The sequence below is a fragment of the Perognathus longimembris genome, chromosome 22 (genome assembly GCF_023159225.1).
Source record: "Perognathus longimembris pacificus isolate PPM17 chromosome 22, ASM2315922v1, whole genome shotgun sequence".
Taxonomy (NCBI): domain Eukaryota; kingdom Metazoa; phylum Chordata; class Mammalia; order Rodentia; family Heteromyidae; genus Perognathus; species Perognathus longimembris.
In genome coordinates, this window is record NC_063182.1 from 12,463,329 (window position 1) to 12,484,154 (window position 20,826).

General features: G+C 43.0%; 1 protein-coding gene across 3 annotated transcripts in view; it reads left to right on the forward strand.

The window, feature by feature from the left end:
• Rasgrf2 (Ras protein specific guanine nucleotide releasing factor 2) overlaps positions 1–20,826 on the forward strand; it is a 201,947-nt gene that overhangs the window by 167,887 nt on the left and 13,234 nt on the right. For all 3 annotated transcript variants that reach the window (XM_048331557.1, XM_048331558.1, XM_048331559.1), the window contains 2 exons: positions 4,459–4,565; positions 18,596–18,708. In XM_048331557.1, the coding sequence (XP_048187514.1) occupies positions 4,459–4,565; positions 18,596–18,708 (220 nt within the window). The remainder of the gene's footprint in view (positions 1–4,458; positions 4,566–18,595; positions 18,709–20,826) is intronic.

Below are 20,826 nucleotides of genomic sequence, written 5' to 3' on the forward strand. Positions count from 1 at the left end.
AAGAATGACTTTATACAAAGGTGAGAACAGAAAAGCAAACAACAAACCCACTCTCCACACTTTGTATAGCTCCAATAGTGTGGCGCTAATCTAGAGACTGACCCTTTCCACTGTCGGCCATGGATGCGCAATGGCAGTTTGTCTCCACTTTGGGTCATCACAGCTATCAGCTCACAGAAGGCAAGTGGCAGGCTGTCAGCTAAAAGGATACACTTACAATCTCAACTGCTCAGGAGGTAGAGATTAGAAGGGTTGTAGTTTGAGGCCCAAACACTAAAAACGGCCCTTCACCAAGGAAAAGAAGAGCTTGATCATCTAATATGTACTACTTTGACCAATGCTCCATGGGGATGAATGGATAAAGCCAGTTACAGGTGGGACAAATGTTCTGTTATTGAATGCCAGGGCAATTTTCTATTTTACAGGCATGATTGCATCTTACAAACAACGGTTTGTGGCAACACTGTTCTCCTTTCATAAGTGAAGGAAAGTGAGGTCATTTACCCTTCTGAGATGACCTCCCTCCATATCTGTGGGGAGGGGTAAAGTGGAAACTGTCTTTGGAGCCTTGCATCCCTGGCTCTTGGGGGGTCCACTTGGCACTTGGGAGTCCAGACCTACCTGTGGTTGCTCCTTTTATCCTTTTATTCAGGCATCCTCCTCCTCCTATCCCCCTCCCCTGCCCCCACCTCCCAGGATCCCAGGACTGGGTGTTGAACTCCAGGCCTCATGTTTGCAAGGCTGGTGCTCTCCCACTTGAGCTAAGCCTCAAGTTCTTTTTTTGTTTTAGGTATTTTTGTTTAGATAAGGTCTCTGGATTTTCTAGTGCCCCGTCTTGGACTGAAATCCTCTTACCTAAAGCATGAATCACAGGTGTGAAATAACCATGCCTGGCTTAATTTCTGAGATGAAGTCTCATTAACTTTTTTGTCCAGGCTTTCTTCGAACCATGTTTCTCCCAATCTCTCTGCCTCCCGAGTAGCTAGGATTACAGGCAGAATCTGTAGCATTCCTCCTCTTTACAATTAGATATAGGATTGTTTCCTGCTGATTGGAGAGAATATTGTAAAGACCATTTAAGTGCTTGGTTAATTTCCAATGGATTTTTGTTGGTGGTGGTCATGGGTCTTGTATTCGGGGCCCCGGCAATTGCTGTCCCTAAGATTTTCTGCTAAAGGCTAGTAGTGCTCTACCACTTTGAGCCATGACTCTATTTCTGGTTTTCTGGTAGTTAATTGGAGATAAAGTCTCATGGACTTTCCTGTCCAGCCTGACTATGAGCCACAATCCTCAGATCTCAGCCTCCAGAGTAGCTAGGACTATAGTCAGGAGTGACCAGCATTCAGCTTCCAAGGGATTTTTGAGTCCTATAACTAACATATGAAATGAGCTCTGAGCAGCTCATTACAAGCTGTGCCAAGCTGTGACCTAAACAAAAAGCATAGATAGCATATGTTCTTAGAGGCAGTTGTGAGAAGCAACCAAGCAGTATGATTACATCCTACCTTAAATGGTAAAGAGGTTGAAATCTACATTTGTGAAAGTTTTAAAAACCCGATAGCTAAAATCTATACATGAGTGCAGAGCAATAGAAAGTCCCTTCTATTTGCTTTTCTATCTTTCACAATAAACTCATGCACAGCAGGACCGGTGGAGCTAGATGTTTTCTCTGCAATACATTTGAAAAGCTAGCAGCATTCCTGCAATGTGTTTCCCACTTCACATTTCATGTTGGTCTCCATTTTTCTTTTCCTGCCTTGCTCCTACCTCGCACACTTCAGTGTCATCCATCAGCAAAAGTCCTGTCTTCTTATTCATCCACTCTCATTCCAGTTGTCTCTCCTTTACTTTGATGAATCTCCCTTAAAGGATATTCTCTCCATTTCCCATCTCCTCCATTTATATATCCATGGGAGATAGCATAAGTATCCCCATGGTCTTTGAAGATTTATACGTAGTCTAGATGTGATTTTTTTTTATCTTATTTTCCTGCTGGAATTCACTGGGATTTTTGAACCTGAAGATTGAGTCTTCAATGAGGTCCTGAAAATGCTTTTCCTGTATGGCTCCTTTGTTTTATTTTTCCTTAAAAAAATCTGGAAATCTTACACATTGAAATTTCTAAGACTTTCCTCTTTATGTTTTTAATATAGAGGGTCATTACCTTTTCCTCTTCTTTTTTGTCTCCCATCTCTTTAGCTCTCTGCACTTTATTTATTGGTAATTTTCTCAGATCCATTTCCCATGCATGTTTCCTGTTGACTCTTTATTTAGCTGGGTTTATTCTGTGTTTACTTGTCTGTTGGATGTTGAGTTTCAACTTCAAAACTTTTAAGAATAATTCTGTTTTTGTTCTCTTCCATGGTAATAATAGCAATTAAGATGTTGCTTGTACTTCTTGAACAATCTTCTGAAGTGTTTTTAATTCGTCATGTTTACAATTCCCACTTGTGTATTTTTGGCCTTTGTAAGCATCCTCATTTCAGGATTTTTAAACTAGATTTTTGTTTTCTTTAACTAGTTGCAGTATTTGAAGGTCTGGATGGAGAGGCCTCAGCAGTAGTGACTTCCCCATGGCTGTGTTTACTGATCCTTGCTCATAGCAAATGGTTTGGCTGTCTTATAATTGGGATGATGAGTTTCCCTTTAAGAGCTTTGTTCATGTTCATCTAGTCTCATCTGGTCCAGGCTATGACTGAGTGTGTATGCTTCCAGAACGTTCCCCCTGGGATCATTGCTGGCCTAGATCACCTTTGTTTTAGCCTCTCATCTAGATGGGCATCACATACCAGAGTGATTCAGTCTGATTTTCAGCCCTACACAAGGTGGGCCTACAGTTATCAGTTTTCAGGGGATTTTTTTTTTCACAACCCTTAATGCGATCCAGGCTGAGGCAAGGTTTTATTATTCTTTTTCTTCTCGGGAATAAGTGTGCTCTGACCCCAGAGCCTTGTGTCTGGTAGGCAAGTGCTTCACTACTGATCTACATCTCCATCCCCAGAGAATTTTGTAAATCATCTCCTTTGTACATAAGACTTTTCCCCCATACTCCATTCTTTCCCCGTGGGTGAGCTTTAAAGTGTTCTAGCTTTAGATAGGAATCTCTGTTCCCATCATGCCACTTACTCGTTATGAAGCCTGGTAGCTTCTTCCCTAACCACATGACTATGATGCTTTGAATCTCATGTGACTGTGTCTAGTGAGTTTTCCTTCTGCTTTGGGACAACATCATCCTTTCAGAGGCTCGGTTCTGGGTTCCAAATCACCCTGGGTGTTTGACCCCAGAGAATTCCTTACTCTCTTGTGAACTCAGCTAAACATTTAGAACAACATTTAGTACATTTTACTCAGAGTTTCCAAGCTTCCAATTAAAAAAAATACAATGTATTTAGTCTGCCAAGAATGGTATCATCAACATCTTGACAGAATTTAAATGTCTACTAGTGGGTGGAAGATGCCTGTCTACATTTAAAGGGAAGGAGGGGCCTCTGCCCTTTCTAAGCTTATAGATCTTTTTTGTCTAACTCACTCAGAAGTTCTGACTGCTCTTTCAGCCATTCATTCATTCATCCTTGCATCCACATTTCATTCAATAAATATTTAGCACGTTTCTACTATCCAGACATTCATTCATTTAAGCGTATATATGGTGTATGGCATCTACTGTATGTCAGACAGGTGTTCTGCCTCAGCAAAATCTCCTATCCCTACCTTCAGGGCAGACAAAAATGTTGATAAAATATTGATTTAATTTCCCAAAGTGGGAAAATGGTGATTGGAGCCCAGACAGTCTTGGATGCTTATCATTTGACAATTGCATTCTATATTTATGGGGCACAGTATTATACTTTTCCATCATGTAGTGTCTTAATCAACATCTTCAACAGATCTATCACCTCGCAGACTTACCACTTTTTTGTGTTGCAAACATTTGAAATCTGCACCTTTAGCAATATTGGAATACACATTCCTAAAACATTAGGCTATATAGCTCGTCAATATGTGATGCACAAGAATATATTTATATCATCTATAAGTCAAGACATGGGCTTCTCCAGCTATACATATGCAAAATGCTATTAGTTATATAATCTATTTGAGGCAAATGTGTAAATTAGTGCTGCCTGCAATACTTGGCTAAAATTCCTTCTTGGCTTTGTATCATAAAACAAGACAGGCATAAATGGAAGTGTCATTAGAGCAGCATTAGCTTTCATCAGTGGCCTTTAATAAATATGTGCACATTATGAATGTAATTATACCTGTAAGGATGGCATGGACTTGCAGTGAGAGTATAATAAGTAAGCAGAATTCAGCAGGCTGAAGCCTCTTGCACCTGTCCGCCAAGATGTATCATTTGTGAGTTTCATTAAACAAGGTCCTAAAATAAGTGACCTTTTTAGGGCCCTGGGGATTGGCTTCATCTACAATATGTTTTTTTTTCTGTTTCCTTTTCAGGATTTAACAACACAGAGAGAACATGTGACAAAGAGTTTATCATCCGGAGAACAGCTACCAATCGAGTCCTGAATGTTCTCCGTCACTGGGTCTCAAAGCATGCACAGGTAACTCAGGGGCTCCAGTAACTATTTTCAGAGATGTCATGTATAACTTCTTAATATAAATCATCTGACAGATATAAAGATCAAAGCAGCTATGCATGTCACTTACACCTGCTGTTTCCCACTCCTCTCACTGACTGGACCACCAAGCCATTTCCATTCAGGGAAAATATGAATGTGGACCCTGACTTTCAGACCTAAGCCACCTGACCAAGTGAAAGGACAATTTGCCAGGCACTAGTATCTCGTGCTGATAATTATAGCTACTCAGGAGGCTGAGATCTGAGAATCAGTAGACATTAACCCAGGTCAAAAAGCCATGAGACTCTTAATTCCATTTAACTAGCAAAAAGCCAGAAGTGGAGCTATGGATCAAGTGGTAGAGCGCCAACCTTGAATGACAAGCCAGGTAATAACAAAACAAAACCAACAAATAACAACTCAACTTGGCACTTTTACTCAAGTTTACCTAGAGCTAGTTCCTCCTGAGGCAATGCCTAGCTATAAGATAAAGCTACTGCTCCAAAAACCTTCATTTTGCCAACCAGCTCTCACTCTAGATGTCTTTGGCTTTCATATCAGCAAAGGCAAAGAGATAATTTTTAATGATCATATTCACTTTGTACGTATTAAACTCACTTTTTCTGTAGTTATCATTATTAACCTTATAGGATATTGTGTTCTTGTAGCATTTTTGTATTTTCATAGTATGTATTTCCACCATCTTTATCCCTCTTTCCTTCCAGTTGATTCCCTTCTCCTTTCACATCTTTTTTTTTTTAATCTTGATTTTTGCATTTAAGAGAAGGTGTATGATACTTGAGAAAGAATGTGCTGCTACAGTGGCACATTTATTATTTTACATCAATAACTTAAAAATATGAGTAGAAAGCCATGGTCACATAAAACTACAGCCAAACGCGATAACAATTTTGTTTGTTGATTCACGTGGTGGACAGCCTAGGCACACCGCTTCAATTTATAGAACACAGAAAGCTACAGTGGCCATGTAGGTTTATGTCCAAATGATCCAGGGAATTGAGTCTACTGCCAAGTGTCCAATATGTATTTCTTGTCAAGGATCATGTATTGGCAGATACTACACGAAAAAGGATTTTTTTCGTGGAAATTAAAAGTTGCAAATATCAGGAGAGGAGGTGAGTTTGCAGAAAATAAATTTCCTAGGCTTTCAGCCCTTAATTCCCATGTGGCTAGAGTATCTCTTCCCTGGAAGCTTTCTGTTTTTTATTTATTTGGTAAGGGTAAGGAATCAATCTTTTCCTCCCTCCCTCCCTCCCTCCTTCCTTCCCTTCCTCCCTCCCTCCCTCCCTTACTTCCTTCCCTTCTCTCCTTCCAGATCTGCAAACCCTCTTCTGTTAATACATTCTGGCCCACTTTCTCCTTGTTTGTTTTTCACTCTTCTACTTTCATATGTTGCAATAAAGCCCTAGGTCCTGACTGGTTTTTTCCTATGTGTCTGCAGATGTAGAAACACTGACCAGGAACCAGGGATTCCCATAATTTTATTCTAGCTCTGTCTCCCTCTCCCTGTGGGTCCCCTCTTGTCTTCTCTGGGTGTTAGTTTCCTCTTCTGAAAATGGGAACAACTATCTCTGCTTTACTTTCCCCAAGGGTGTGATGAAAATTCAAGGCTATGCTTATTCAGCATAAAGCTCATCATGGGGGCAGGTGACCGAGGATGGAAGGGCTGCTCATCCGTCTCCTGGCAGCCAGGCTATGAAACACACCTTGCAGACATGTTGATCCCTTGCATCTTTGTATCTCCTCTCTCTTCCTTCTGTAATACTGGCCACCAGGCAGGTACCTAGTAAATAGCTGTCAAGGAATGTGACTATGGTTCATTCTCTCCAGGAGGTCATTTTCTAACCTTTAGCATCCAAAGTCAGCCAAGACACAAACCGTAATCACTAATAGATGGAAAGCAGGACTGTGAGTAGAGCTCCAGAAAAGAGCCTTGCAAGCTACAGCAAACAGGTAGGAGACGTGGTGGACAGGGGAAAGGGCATTCTGTGTGGGCTCCAGGCTTGGACTAGGCCAGGCAAGAGCAAGGTCACGCATCTTATTTGACTGAACTGAAGTGTTGGTTACTATGCTGGCCTGAACATTCTGATTACTGAAATGAGACCACTCCTGTAACTAAAAGGAAGAGTGAAGTTGAAAGAACTGGCAGATCTGTGTGCACATGGGAAAGGGTGGCCTACGGGGCATATCTGCAGGACTGGCAAGAAGTAGCAATGCTGCTTGGTGATTGTGTCATTGTTTACGGTACAGACAGCAAAGGTGCCCTTGGGAGCACAATCTCATACACTATCAAAAGAACTCAGATACTGTTTTTCTTTAGTCCTCTTACATTCATTTTATGCTGAACACAAGCATACATATTTGGCTGATAATGAAGGACTTTTGAGTTCATATCTAAATATATATACATACACACATATAAATATATATATTGTTTTTGTATTTTTTTGCCAGTCATGGGGCTTGAACTCAGGGCCTGAGCACTGTCCCTGGCTTCTTTTTGCTCAAGTCCAGCACTCCACCACTTGAGCCATGGCGCCACTGCTGGCTTTTCTGTGTATGTAGTGCTGAGGAATCGAACCCAGGGCTTCATGTATACAAGCAAGATCAGCACTTTACCCCTAGGCCATATTTCCAGCCCCTATATATTGTATTTTAATCACATGTTTCATATAAAGGCACTGAGCTTAACCCTGTAGCTCACTGACCTGTGTAGTCTCTTATATGACCAGTATCAGTCCAAGACATGGATCAAGTTTGGCATGTGAGAGTTCTCTCCTACCCAGTCAGTGCCTTTCTTTCTTAGCAGTGACAAGTTTTCTATTAATTTTAGTTTCTACTGACAAATATATACATATACATATATATATTTACATGTTCAAAATAAAAACAGTGTATCTGCCAATTATTTTCTCCAATTTGTTCTTTGGTTTTCCATATATTTTTGATACTTTCCAGATGTAGACACTCTTTTTCCATTATATTTAGGTGTTGTCTATACTTCATTCTAGAACCACCACACACGTGGATGCACGCATGCACACACAGAGTCTTGATCAGTTCTTTGGTAAAATAGCAATTCTCTAACAGTATAAGACAAAAACTAGTGACTCTCACAGTCCCAGGCCCAGTCTACAGTCAGCCTTATTAACAACGGAGGCAAAAGTTCCATTGGGAGGTGTGTGTTTGTGTGGTAGCGAGGATCTTGGGACTGGAGAAAGCAGGTGAGTACTGGAGGGAAAGTGGTGGGGTGTGTAAAAAGAAGAGTAATTTAGCTGACATCCCTATGCTGGCACTTAATAATGGAGTGGCTGAACAAACTATTCCGTTCCCTCTATAAAAATGGGGATAACCAGCAGGGACCAGTGGTCCATGCCTATCATACCAGCTACTTGAGAGGCCAAGCCTGGGAATATCACAGTTCCAGGCCAGCTCTGACATCAAAGTTTACAAGATCCCTTCACAATGGACACAAGTTGTGCACCGTGCTGTATGCCTGTCAACCTAGCAATGGAGGGAAGCCTGAGTGGGAGGGTTTGGGCCCAGGCCAGCCCAGGCAAAAACTGAAACTTACTGAGTAAATACCAAGCCCTGAATGCAAACCCCAATACCATCCCCAAACAAAAGCAGAAGGAAATGAGGTGCAATTGAGAAGATGTAGGTTAGCATGTAGCTGTGACGGATGGAAGCCCATAGGGTTGCAGGTGGCTGCTCTTGGTGGACACAGCTTTATAAAGGGGCTGTCTAGTCCAAACTCAGATTTTTTGGTTCTGTCTGACCAGTGAGCCAGTGAAGCCACAGAAGGCTTCAGTGAGCATGGCCCAGTTGAATTTGGAGAGATGGTAGATAGGCTTTTTATCCGTCTCCAAGCCAGGAGTCCCTAGGTGCATGTAGTTAATCAGTCCTCTGAAAGGAAGTTGTCATGGCTGAACAACTGAATTGATGTATCTAATCTGATTAATAGTGGTGACTAATGGTCACCACATGAACAGCTAGTCCTACAACCACCCAGAAGTCCACCAGGAAACTAGAGCCAGTGTTGAGAACTGAGGTCTCCTTCATCTACACATCGCCTGACAGGTGGGCTCCACCAGGGCTTCTGTGAGAAACTGGGAAGAGGACATACCTTTGTGGAAGGAAAAGCAAAACCTTGACACTTGATACTTGTCCCTGCTAGGGACATGCATCTCAAAGAGGAGATGACAGCTCCTCCCTTGGGAGGAAGCTTCCTTATGCCCCACAGTTTGGGCTTGGAGCCTGCAGCTCCCGGTCACTGAGAAGTGATATCTGTGCCCTGGTGACTCATGGGGAGAAAGTAGGCGTGGTATGGGGGCCTCTGCTTGGCATCATCATGGATCTTAGGGATCAAAGGGCCCCCACTGTGAGTTGATACAGCTCCTCTCATCTGTTGGTTATTTTGACAGTTGTAGGAGTCTCTCTTTATTTTATTCTTTTTAAAAAAAATTCCTTGGCATTACTTAGCAAAACAGAGAATTCAGTGTCACAATGGAGTGTCGAGTTCAGATGTTTTCCTTTGTGCCAGATCTGCAGCGGAGGTTGAGCCAGGACAAGCACAGCACAGTTTTTGGTGTGGGTGGGAAAATGAAATATGTACGCAACAAGCGGCTTCTGAACAGGCAGCTCCTGTCACCTCTCCTGACAGCAGCTGGCTGGCGGCCGGCTCCGTCCCGTCCCCAGCCCCCTCCCATCCATGCCTGTGTCTGCCCATCTGTGACTGGTACTTTTCCATCTGTACACCCTGGCCGGACTCGGCTCCCCAGCTGAGGCTCTGCTCTTCCACTGTCCAGGTGGACGCTGGGTATGGAGTTCGGGAACTCTTTTAGGACTAGGGCTCAGGCTGCCCCATGGTGTCACGTGTGGGTGATTCCTGAAGATAGATGCTCAGGACATTCCTTACAATCCCTCTCTCCAAGTCCTCATCACTCTCCAGGAAATCCCTAGGTCCTTGAACTATTGAATCCTGTAGAATAACCTAGAAGCTAGATGAAGGCTTGATGTGGTAGGTGTAGGTTGTTGTAACTGTTGTTTGTTTTTGTGGTACCAGGGATTGAATTCGTTGACTAAAACTTGTGAGACAAGCACTTGACAATTTGAGCCACACCTCCATTTTTACTTTATTCTTGAGATAGGGTTTCACTAACTTTGTGCCCAGCCTGGCCTTGAATTAGCCATCTTCCTGCCTCCCCTTCTCCAGTGGCTAGGATGACACTATGAGCCACGATGCCCACATTTATATTTTAGTTATGATGGCGGCCTGTGGGGCTGGGTAGGTGACTTGAGGGCTTCACTATTCACTGAGAAGGTAGCTTCCTCTGTGAAGATGGCTTCTGGATGACAGAGACTAAGTTTTGCCAATACTGTAGCACTTATTTTGCAGCAGGAACTGTTGTAAGCTGGATTCAAAGGATAGGTCATTGCCTCCTGGCTGCGCCTTTTTCTTGGGGAGAGGTAGATACTGTCATTCTCCCCGGTTAGCAGATGGGAAATTGAAGCTCAAAACCTCAGTGGCTTCTCTGAGATCCAAGGGCAGCGCTGCCTCCTGCCCAAGCTGCTCTCCATCTTGCCAGCCAACTCTTGGGATTACACAGAGCTCAAGATTAAAAAAAAAAAAAAAAAAGGCCCCAATTTGCTTCTAATGCCGAGTAGTGAGGATATCATATGCTAGTCCGGAAAAGTTTTTCTGTTCCATTTCTAAATCTTTCCCTTTTGTGTCTGAGTCTACTTTGCATTTAGACAAGATGCATTTCTGCTGCCGCTGGAGTGGGCCAAGCTCAGTTTTCTCCTGTGACAGCCACAGTTGCACCTCCCAAGTTCAGACGACGACTAGCAGACACTGGGGTCTAGTGAGGGCAAGGCTCCCCTCCACTTTTCCTGAAGGCCTCAATACCTTAGTCTCCCACTCCAGCAGGTGGAATACGGCTCCACTGCTGGAGTATCCCCAAAATACCATGAGGTACTTGAGACTGTCTAAGCCAGTGGGAGCTCACGAGGGAGGAGACAAGAAATAAAAAGGGAAAATCTCGTCTCAATGGAAGGTGCTGGCAGCACTGAGAATTTCTGTTTAATAACATTTTGATTGTCTATGACTTCTGCCTTGCAAGTAAGTGGTCTTCTATAGTCACTGAAGGAGCAGGTGATAAATAGGCTTAATGCCTGTTTCCTTGGTTCTCACCCCAGTTACTGGGGCTCATTCCCTTCTGATTGTCCACACCCCTTCCTGTCCACCTCTGTATATCTCAGCTAAGCAATCGGAGACACACATTGGGTACAAACCAGTGTTTGTTCACAGATTCATGCTTTCCACTGCAGCAGCCTAAAGGAAATCGAGAATGGTCGGTTTCAGTTAAGTGGGCCAGTAAGTACTATTCTCCGGATCCCGTAGGCTTCCTGGACACATAGGCCGAGATTCATTTCTATCCCTGCTGCCCCAAAGCCTGCTTGGTTGTTTTCTCACATGTATTTCCTCTTGTCTCTCTCTCTCTCTGGCTAGACACATACCTGGGGCATCATAGTTCCCTTTAATTCTTCAAAGATCTCTAAGTAAAAAAAAAAAAGTCTCTAAGAGGAAAGAAATGTGAAACCCCAAATAGAAGTCTTCATTCCCAATGTTAGCTTGCTTGACTCCTCATTTGTAAGATTAGCAAAATGATCTGTATGTATGGAGTTCTAATGCACAACTGCATTATTTGTCTGAGTTGAGAACCATACAGTGTTTGAATCTGCCAAATGCAGGTGGCTTACACCTGTAATCTTAGCTTATCAAGAGGTTGGGATCTGGATAACTTCAGTTCAAGGCCAGCCCAGGCAGGAAAGTCAGAAGCGCCATCTTCAAAATAATAAACAGAGGGCTGGGGATATAGCCTAGTGGCAAGAGTGCCTGCCTCGGATACACGAGGCCCTAGGTTCGATTCCCCAGCACCACATATACAGAAAACGGCCAGAAGCGGCGCTGTGGCTCAAGTGGCAGAGTGCTAGCCTTGAGCGGGAAGAAGCCAGGGACAGTGCTCAGGCCCTGAGTCCAAGGCTCAGGACTGGCCAAAAAAAAAAAAAATAAATAATAATAATAATAAACAGAAAGCCAGGTTAGAGGTACACCATTGGAGCCTAGATGGTTCAAATGGTAGAACACCAACAAAGTGAGCAAGCCCAGTAGACCCAAGGCCCAAGTTCAAACCCAGCTAGCAAAATCTATTACCTGGTAAGTAATCTAGATTTTTTTCTTTTGTTAATCCTGTGAAGACACCTTCATCCTCTCTCTCTCTTTTTTTTAATCTGTCCCAGACAGATAAACAACCAACTCAATAAGAAAATTCTAGTTCCTTTAATTATTTGCCTGTTTGGTCTTTTCTTTATCTACTTTTTCTGATGGAACGAGCAGGGTTCTCGAACCTTTGGTGGGTGGATTTTGCTGACAGAAATCATTGAGAAGTAAAACATGGAACTTGATGCACTTGCTAGGTTCTTACGTCTGAAGTGTTTTCTGATGAGGGGGTACGGGAAGGCCTTGCTTCTCCTCCTTCGCATCACTCCAGCCCATAGTCTTGGTCCTTGGCAAGGTGTCTGGAGACCAAGGCGCTTGGCCATATCCCTGATGGGGAATGAAGGCCAGACCTGCGTTGTGATATCTTGGGGCTTGTTCCATGGGACAGATCTGGACCACACTCCTACCATGTTGGAGCCACGTCACGAAGACAGGGCCCATTTCACATGAGCTCATCCACTGGTTTGTGCCCGTCCACCTCCGCGCTACACTTCCTCCCACATGGTCTCTCTGTATCATGTCTCTCCTTGGATTTTCTGCCAAAGAAATGATTTTTGCCACCTTCCTGTGAACTTCATGTGTCTCCTTGGCAGGCAAGGAGTGATGTCTATTTACCTACTGACTTTCTGCCTCAGACTTTTCCCCTCCAACCCATCTCTAGTTCTTTATTTAAGGCTTGTATTAGTGGTAAAGGCCAATATAATTTTATTGACACTTGGCATTATTTAAGTAAGAAAAATGGAAGCATTTGGATTAAAAGCAGGAGCTTCCAGGCTTTTCTTTTTCCCCCTAGCCTTCATCATTGTCTTGAAAGCTACTATATATACACATTAGCCATCTTTCTAAAAACCTAATGGAAAACACAGCCCCTGGAAAAATTCTCTTTTTCTCTGTTGCATGCTTTGTAACCTGGCTGATTCCTTTTTGTAGTTTGAAGAGGAAAGCTGGGGCACTATCTGATTTTGGGGTTATGGGGCAGAAATTCAAAATTCTTATAGGCACAGCTGTTCAAACTAGAAGCTGAATTATAGAGAGCCATTCAAATGTAGTTGTTGGTTAGAATATGAATGATTCAATGCTTTTCTGTATGGTGGTTTCCTTCTCAATGAATTGTTACCTTATACTACACTTACCTCTTCCTAGTTATTTTTGTTTTAACATATCTCCTGAATTTTACATTGTGCCTTCTAGTAGCCTCCCACTGCACATCTGCTAACTAGTTTCCCAAGCCAGCAGTTTAAGATTTATTTAGGCCTGCTGGGCACCAGTGGGTCACGCTTGTAATCCTAGCTACTCAGAGGCTGAATCCTAAGGATTGTGCTTCAAAGCTAGCCCGGACAGGAAAGTGCTTGAGACTTTGATCTCCAATTAACCACCAAAAAGCTGGAACAGGAGCTGTGACTCAAGAGGTGGAGTGCTAGCCGTAAGCACCAAAGCTCAGGACAGCATCTAGTCCCTGAGTTCAAGCACTAGGACTAGTGTGTGTGTGCGTGCGTGCACGCGTGCATGTGCTCACACACACAATTAATTTAGCTCATTCCCACCCACTCATCTTAAAGTCAAATACCCTTTCTTGGATCTTTACCTGTTCATTTGTGGGTTAGTCAGTAATAAGGTATAGTATTTACCAGATTTGGGGGTTAATTATATCCAGACTTTACTACCTCAAATGCAAGTCCCTAAATGATGGATAAAATTTTCCTTCATATTCTGCTGCTCTTACTAGGTTACAAAACCTGATGAGTAATTAGTGACTAATAAGAATTTATCAGGAGCTGGGGAGATAGCCTAGTGGCAAGAGTGCCTGCCTCGGATACATGAGGCCCTAGGTTCGATTCCCCAGCACCACATATACAGAAAAACGGCCAGAAGCGGCGCTGTGGCTCAAGTGGCGGAGTGCTAGCCTTGAGCGGGAAGAAGCCAGGGAAAGTGCTCAGGCCCTGAGTCCAAGGGCCAGGACTGGCCAAAAAAAAAAAAAAAAAAAAAAGAATTTATCATAGATTGGGATTTAGATTTAGTTTAGAATGAGTCAAGTGTTGTTCCTGTAGGATTTAATCCCAGACTGTTGCTCTCTCTTATGGTTTTCAGTTAGGGCATTCTTTCCCATAGTGTGGCACAAAATTTTTTCTACAATATTTTTGTATTTGGGCAATAGAAAGTACTAGAAAATCCCCACACCTTTACTATTCTAGTAAAAGGCCCTGCTTCACTGACAGCCGTTCTTCTCCAGAAGCAATGCGGGAGCAGGCAGGACAGAGGTGACAGGAGTTGGGCAAAGTGAGCAGGTTCCCTTCAGGGTCTGTGTGTGTGTGTGTGTGTGTGTGTGTGTGTGTGTGTGTGTGTGTGTCTATCAGGTAGCCAGCACAATCTCCCCTAAACTGAGATTTGGGGGAGAAACTCAGGTTCTTCTCCTCAAAAGAACTGAAAACTCCAGTGGTTCGGAGCTTGTTCTCTTTAGTTCATTAACATGAGTAGTTGAGAAATGAGTGTCCCAATTCATCAAGGCTGATTTGCCTGTATCTTGAAATAGTCATGCTACATCTCTGCCTCAGTTTCCCCACGTATAAAGTAACCTGAGTCTGACTTAAATCTATATCGCACTTCCAATTCTTTATCTTAGAGGATCAAAAATAAAATCAAAGTATTCTTCCTCACCTGAAGCCTGTTTTGGGTGGCAGCCTAAGCAGGCGGCCTCCACTCCACATTCAGGGGGCCAGGGATGTGTAGAAGTGGCTGTCAAAACTCGGGCACCATTGATCTCACCACGGCCCAGCAGCGCCATCTGGTGGGCTTTGACTGCCCTCTGTGCAAACCTCCTGAGACCAGCTGTGAAAGGCAGTCCAAACATTTCAGCTACCTGTGTAAGCCACACTTAGGAATAATTTATTTCTGGACTAAAAAATGTCAAATGTCTAATCCCATGCTTTATTTCTTATTGATAAGCAGAGCCTCTGTTTTTAAGAGGAACTTTTGAATAACCAAGTCCTATTTTAGATGCATTTGTGAAAAATGGAATTATACATGCCAAATAGTGCATGAGAAGACTTAACTTTTGTAGGGGTTGGTTTTTTGTTTTTTACATGTGTCCTTTTTTTACATAAAGAAACAAAGGAAGCACAAAATTTTACTACTCAGAATCTCCTGGGAGCTTGTTGGAAACGTAGGCTCCCAGTCCCTGCTCCCAGTTGGCTGAACCGGGGCCTGTATTTCACCCACAGCCGCAGTCTCAGTTGTGTGCATGCGCATTTGCTCTGCACAGGTGGCACGAGTCTGACCAGAGGCCCGTGTGTCTCCTCAGTATCTGTGTCTCCTTACACTTCGTCCCAGTGACCCGTGTGGTGAGAGATGATGAGTGAGTGCTCCTGACTCCTCTCCCATGGAGGCCGCTGAAGACCAAGTCAGCTCATCCATAAACTGTTCACTTTGTGCATTGGAAAAGCCTGTGGAGTTGTAAGGAAAATTGTTAGGTTTCATATGCAGCTATCAGAGACTTGGGTTTTTAGCAACTTCATACCATCAGCAGAGGGAATATTGCTTCCAATAGAGGCTGGATGGAAGCAAAGATCTTGTTCAGATAAGTCTTCCCAGAGCTCAGAAGAAGGAAATCATTTTCTATCTTTCTTAGTAAGGCCTTTCCCATTTCCCGTTCGTGGCCCCAGCAGCAGTGCCCCTGGCAAGGGACACAGCAGGTGCCCACTGGTGCTTGTTGATTAAACATGGCTGCACAGTAGCCTGATGTCCTTCACACTAATTGGACCATTTATGATAATTCCATTAGATGTATCATTAGTGGCTTCACATAGCTACATAAGGACTCAGTTGTCTTACTAATGTATGTGAAATATTCATTAGGGCATAGGTTCTCGATGACGGAGAAATCCTTTGGTAGCATGTAGATAGGAGTGAATGAAACCATTGGCTTTTACAAACGCTATGCTGTTTACCTTGAAACCAGGAGGGGATGGAATGAAGGAAAGAACAGCAAGATATTACTCTTATTTCCTTGTGTAAAGTTGGACAGAAAGATTATTAGCAAGAAGCTGCTGGACAATAATTAGGTGAAATTCTAGGAAAACATATTCTAGGATTGGTAAGTGCTAGTTCCAGATGGTTGGGAGGCAGAGAGAGGAGAATTGCAGTTCAAAACCAGCCAGGGGAAGATCCCATCTCTCTGGGCATGGTGGCACATATCTGTAGTCCAGATACTCAGGAGGTAAAGGCAGCGGATCAAAGTCAGAAGCCAGCCTGGCCAAAAAGCAGGGCCTTTGTCTCCAAACCCTCCCCACTAAAAACAGGAAGACTAGGGGCATGGATCAAGTGGTAGAGCGCCTTAGGCCCTAAGTTCAAGCTCCAATACTAAAAAAGAAATCCATAAGAGATATTAGCATTTGTGTTGCCCTTGAGCCCCAGTTTTTCTCTCTCTGTCTCTCTAGTTATCTGTTATCTATCTCTCTGTCTGTCTGTCTGTCTGTCTGTCATCTGTCTGTCTTCTGCCAGTACTGAGGCTTGTACTCAGGGACTCTTGCTCAGCTTTGAGCCACGTCTGTACTTCTAGCTTTTTGCTGACTAATTGGAGACAAGTCTTGATTTGTCTACTCACGCTGGCTCTGAAACTAAATCATCATCTTGCAACCTCTGAAATAGATAAGATTATAGATGGAGTCAGCAATGTCTAGCTTCCAGTGTCTCCTTTCCCCTCAAAAGCAATATTTTTCACAAACAGTGAAAGTGAAGCATTGAAAATAAATTATCATTCAGTTTGCCATGAAATGGAGCTATAGAACAACTACTTGTAAATATTTTGTGTTAATTATCTTTTCCCTCACTCCAAAAACAAAGATCTATGTTTACATTAACCCACAGTAAGATGCCTAACTCCAGGGAAATGTAATACTGGCCCAGTGCCCTCAAGTAGGACTCTGTCCTCATTTCATTCTTCCGGTTATCAATCACACTAAGGCCTTTACACAGCATCTCCAGCTTGACCCCGGGTTTAATATCATTCCGTAGGTTGCTTTTGGCTGTTGCCCCTTTGGGGGTCTATTAAACTGGAGTAGTTCCTTGGTTTTTCTGTGCCTTTCAAGACAGCAAGCATCCTGAAGAATACAGGCCATTGCTTCTTCACAATGAGGTCACAATCAAGCATTGGGGTCACAAATACTAAGAAGTGGTGTACGGCATTGAGAGCCCTGTGTTTGTAGGGAATATGGTGCTGGTCTCTTCCATCATGGGGAGAGTATCTTCCATTCTTTGGATAGAGTGCTACCTAGATGCTCCCATTGTAATTAATGAGAACTCTGTAGGGTGTACTCTAAAATGTCATATCTGGGCTGGGGATATGGCCTAGTGGCAAGAGTGCCTGCCTCATATACATGAGGCCCTGGGTTCGATTCCCCAGCACCACATATACAGAAAACGGCCAGAAGTGGCGCTGTGGCTCAAGAGGCAGAGTGCTAGCCTTGAGCAAAAAGAAGCCAGGGACAGTGCTCAGGCCCTGAGTCCAAGGCCCAGGACTGGCCAAAAAAAAAAAAAAAAGTCATATCTATCCCTTTTAGTATCCATTGTTCCTGAATTGGTTATTTACTGATTTGGTAGAAAATGGTGACATTGGAAGAGGTGATATTGCTCAAGTGGCAGAACTGCAGTTATGAGTACAAAAGCTGAGTGAGAAAAGGAGGCCTTGAGTGGGGCCTTTCTGACTCATTTATTCCTTTGCACTTACTAGTTGGAATTCTACTGTGAAAAGTTTTATCTTCTTCTCTACTATTATGTATGTATGTATGTATTATGTATGTATATATCTTACCCATCCTTCCATTTATCCATCTACCCATCCATCCATTGACCCACCCATCTATCTTTTTGTCCATCTTAGTGAGTACCAGTAAGGGATTACAGGTTCTTTCTATTCACTTGGTTGTTGCTCATGATTCGCTTTCATTTTGATGTTCATATTGTTTTGTGTCCATTGGGAGTCTCATCAGTGTCATCCCTATGTTGTTTAACATGGCCTCTCAGTTTGTTTCATTTATTCTTTATCCTTTAGCAGATAGATAAATAGATAGATACACAGCTAGATACATAGGTATCTAGAAAAATAGATAGAGATATTAATATTATTAGCAAATGAGAGATTTTTATTCTTGCAACAAATATATTTTGAACTACTGCTATGTCCTAGTTAGTGACAATTAAATTGGTCTTTACCATATAGTATGGGAAATTATTATAATAGTGAGTATGTGTTCCTTGGATGTACCAAGGTAAAGCACCAAACCACACTGGGTTATGAAAGAGCTCAAAGAGAATGCATAGCCCCTTTTGCACACAAAAGATGTGCTGTATGTGCTTCTTCAGAGAGCTGAAGTCCAGCACTCTGTGTGTGTGTGTGGGGGGGGTAGGACATGGGGGACGATGAAGCTGGAGAGGCAGGCTGGAGCCTTGTAAAAGACCCTGCCCAATTATGGTTCCAAGATCATCAACTTTCAACCTGGCCTACACGTTCCCATTGCCTGGAGAGCCTGTGGGAAATAGTAACAACAGGGCCCAGTCTCAAGCCACTTAATTCAGGGGGCTAGGAGAGCTGTAGGGGCTGTACATTTCAATTTCGATTCCTAGTTTCTGGAGGATTTATTATGAAGAATGGTGTCACATGTCACAGAGCAAAACCCTTACAACTAAACTTAAGAAAAATCACTTTACTTTGTAGGATTTCGAACTCAACAATGAACTGAAGATGAATGTCCTAAATTTACTAGAGGAAGTTTTACGAGATCCAGACCTTCTTCCCCAAGAAAGGAAAGCCACAGCTAATATTCTGAGGTAAAGACAGCCGTGGTGATTGAACTATGTCAGCTTGTGTGTGTTCTGTTCCTAGAAAATAAGATCCTATTGCAGCAGAAGGCTAAATCTTAGGATCCTGTGGGTAGCAAGGATTCTGTTCTCAGCAGGGAAGTACAATCTACTCTCTTCTCTTTCTGGGGGGCAAGTTAGGGCCTGCTATACCGGGGATACTTGGACTGATTGGCTTCTCTCCCCTGGAGTGCCTTCTTTTCCCCCCTACCCCGCCTTGGCTCAGACTTGCTATTTCTGGTAGGTTGTATTATTGTGTGGAGTTATAAAAAAGCCCAACCCTACACAGTCTTGAACCTGTGTGTGTCCATCATTGTTAGACCCAGCATTTACTGCTTCATGAATGAGTCAGTGAGTTCTTCTTTCTGTAGTCTATTCTACATGAAGAGGGCAGTAGCCATCAGTGACTTCTTGCAGTTGTTTATGTATAGCTTCACAGCTCACCCATGAGAACATCCGAGAACCCGGAGTGTATCTCCTAGACCTGGAAATCCTTTGCTGCTCAAGTTTCTAGTTTCCACCTTCTAATCCTGGAAATGATCCTGTATTTCCTCCTAGGTCAGGTACATTGTCTCTCTGTAATGTGTTATCCAGAGAGCTGGGTGTGGAAGGGAATCTGTTTTCAGCTGAGTCCACCAGGTCTGTGGAACTACCTCCCTAAAACAGCAAGGACAATGGCTAGATTTGGGGTTGCGATGTTTTAGTAGCTGGCTCATAAGTCATTCTTAGTCCTTATTAGCTGAAGATCGCATATCTAAACCATTCTTTGGAATAAGGGTTGTGATGGACTGAACTGTGTGCTCCTCTTCCCAGAGTGACCTCTATTTCATCAAAACAGGTCCTAATGTGTTGGAGATAAGACTATTACAGATATAATCAGTTAAGTGGAGATCGTCCTGGAGTAGGGTGAGCCCCTAATCTAATGTGACTGATGTCCTTAGAAGTACAGAAACAGAGAGGAGGCAGGGGTGGTGGTGGAAAGAGATGGAGGTGGAGCCAGACTGCAATGAAAAGAAAACAGCCGAAGCCAAGGAACAGCAAGGAACAGCCAAGGCTAGAAGAAGGCAAGAAGACATTCTCCCGTAGGGCCCAGAGGCAGCAGCCCCTGCAGACACCTTGAGCTCTGGTTCCTGTCCAGATTAGAGATAGTCTGGTACATTTCTGTTGCTTTTAACCATGCAGATTGTGGCATTTTTGTCAGGGTAGCCAGGGAAACTATGGGAGGGGGGCACTCCAGGAAAATATCTAAGCAAACTTAGATAGTCCATTGCAGGGTCTATTTTCAGATTTAAAAGTTATAGATACACATTCAAGTCAAACTTGGTTTCAGTGAAGGAATAATTATATCTCAAAGCAATTTCTGTTCCCTTTCTCTTCATAGAAATACTTCGTTGTATTCTTCGTAGTTAAAACACTGAGATTTGAAAACTACATTGCAGAAGTTTGTGTCCTTAAGAACACTGACCAACTCCCTCATAGGGAATAATTAGCACAGGTTTAGGCTAGTCACAGCAGAGGATCACAAGCCTAATAGCTATGCCCTTATGACTGCATAAGATAATGCTAAGTGAAATGAACTCCATGTTATGGAAACGAGTGATATATCACTGTTGTAATTACTTTCAACATGCCATGTGAAACCGTAGCTTCTATTGTTGATGATCCTATTGTATCCCCTTCCTGTGGTTGTACCTGCACTATCACTGTATTTTATCTGAGTACATTGGAAAATGTATATACTGGTATTAGAACTAGGAAAGTGAAAGGGAATACCAAAATCGGAGACACAGGGTAAAAAGACAAACGACTACAAAAGCAATACTTGCAAAACTGTTTGGTGTAAACCAACTGAACAACTCATGGCAGGGAGAGGGAAAGGGGAAGGGGGAGGGGGAAATGAGGGAGGAGGTAACAAACACAGTACAAGAAATGTATCCAATGCCTAACGTATGAAACTGTAACCTCTGTCTACATCACTTTGACAATAAATAAGAAAAAAAAAAACCCACTGACCAAATAGCTGCCAGGGTAATGAGGACTTGGAAGACCTTTCAAGATTGGCAAATATGAGGCCTACCTGTTGCGAAC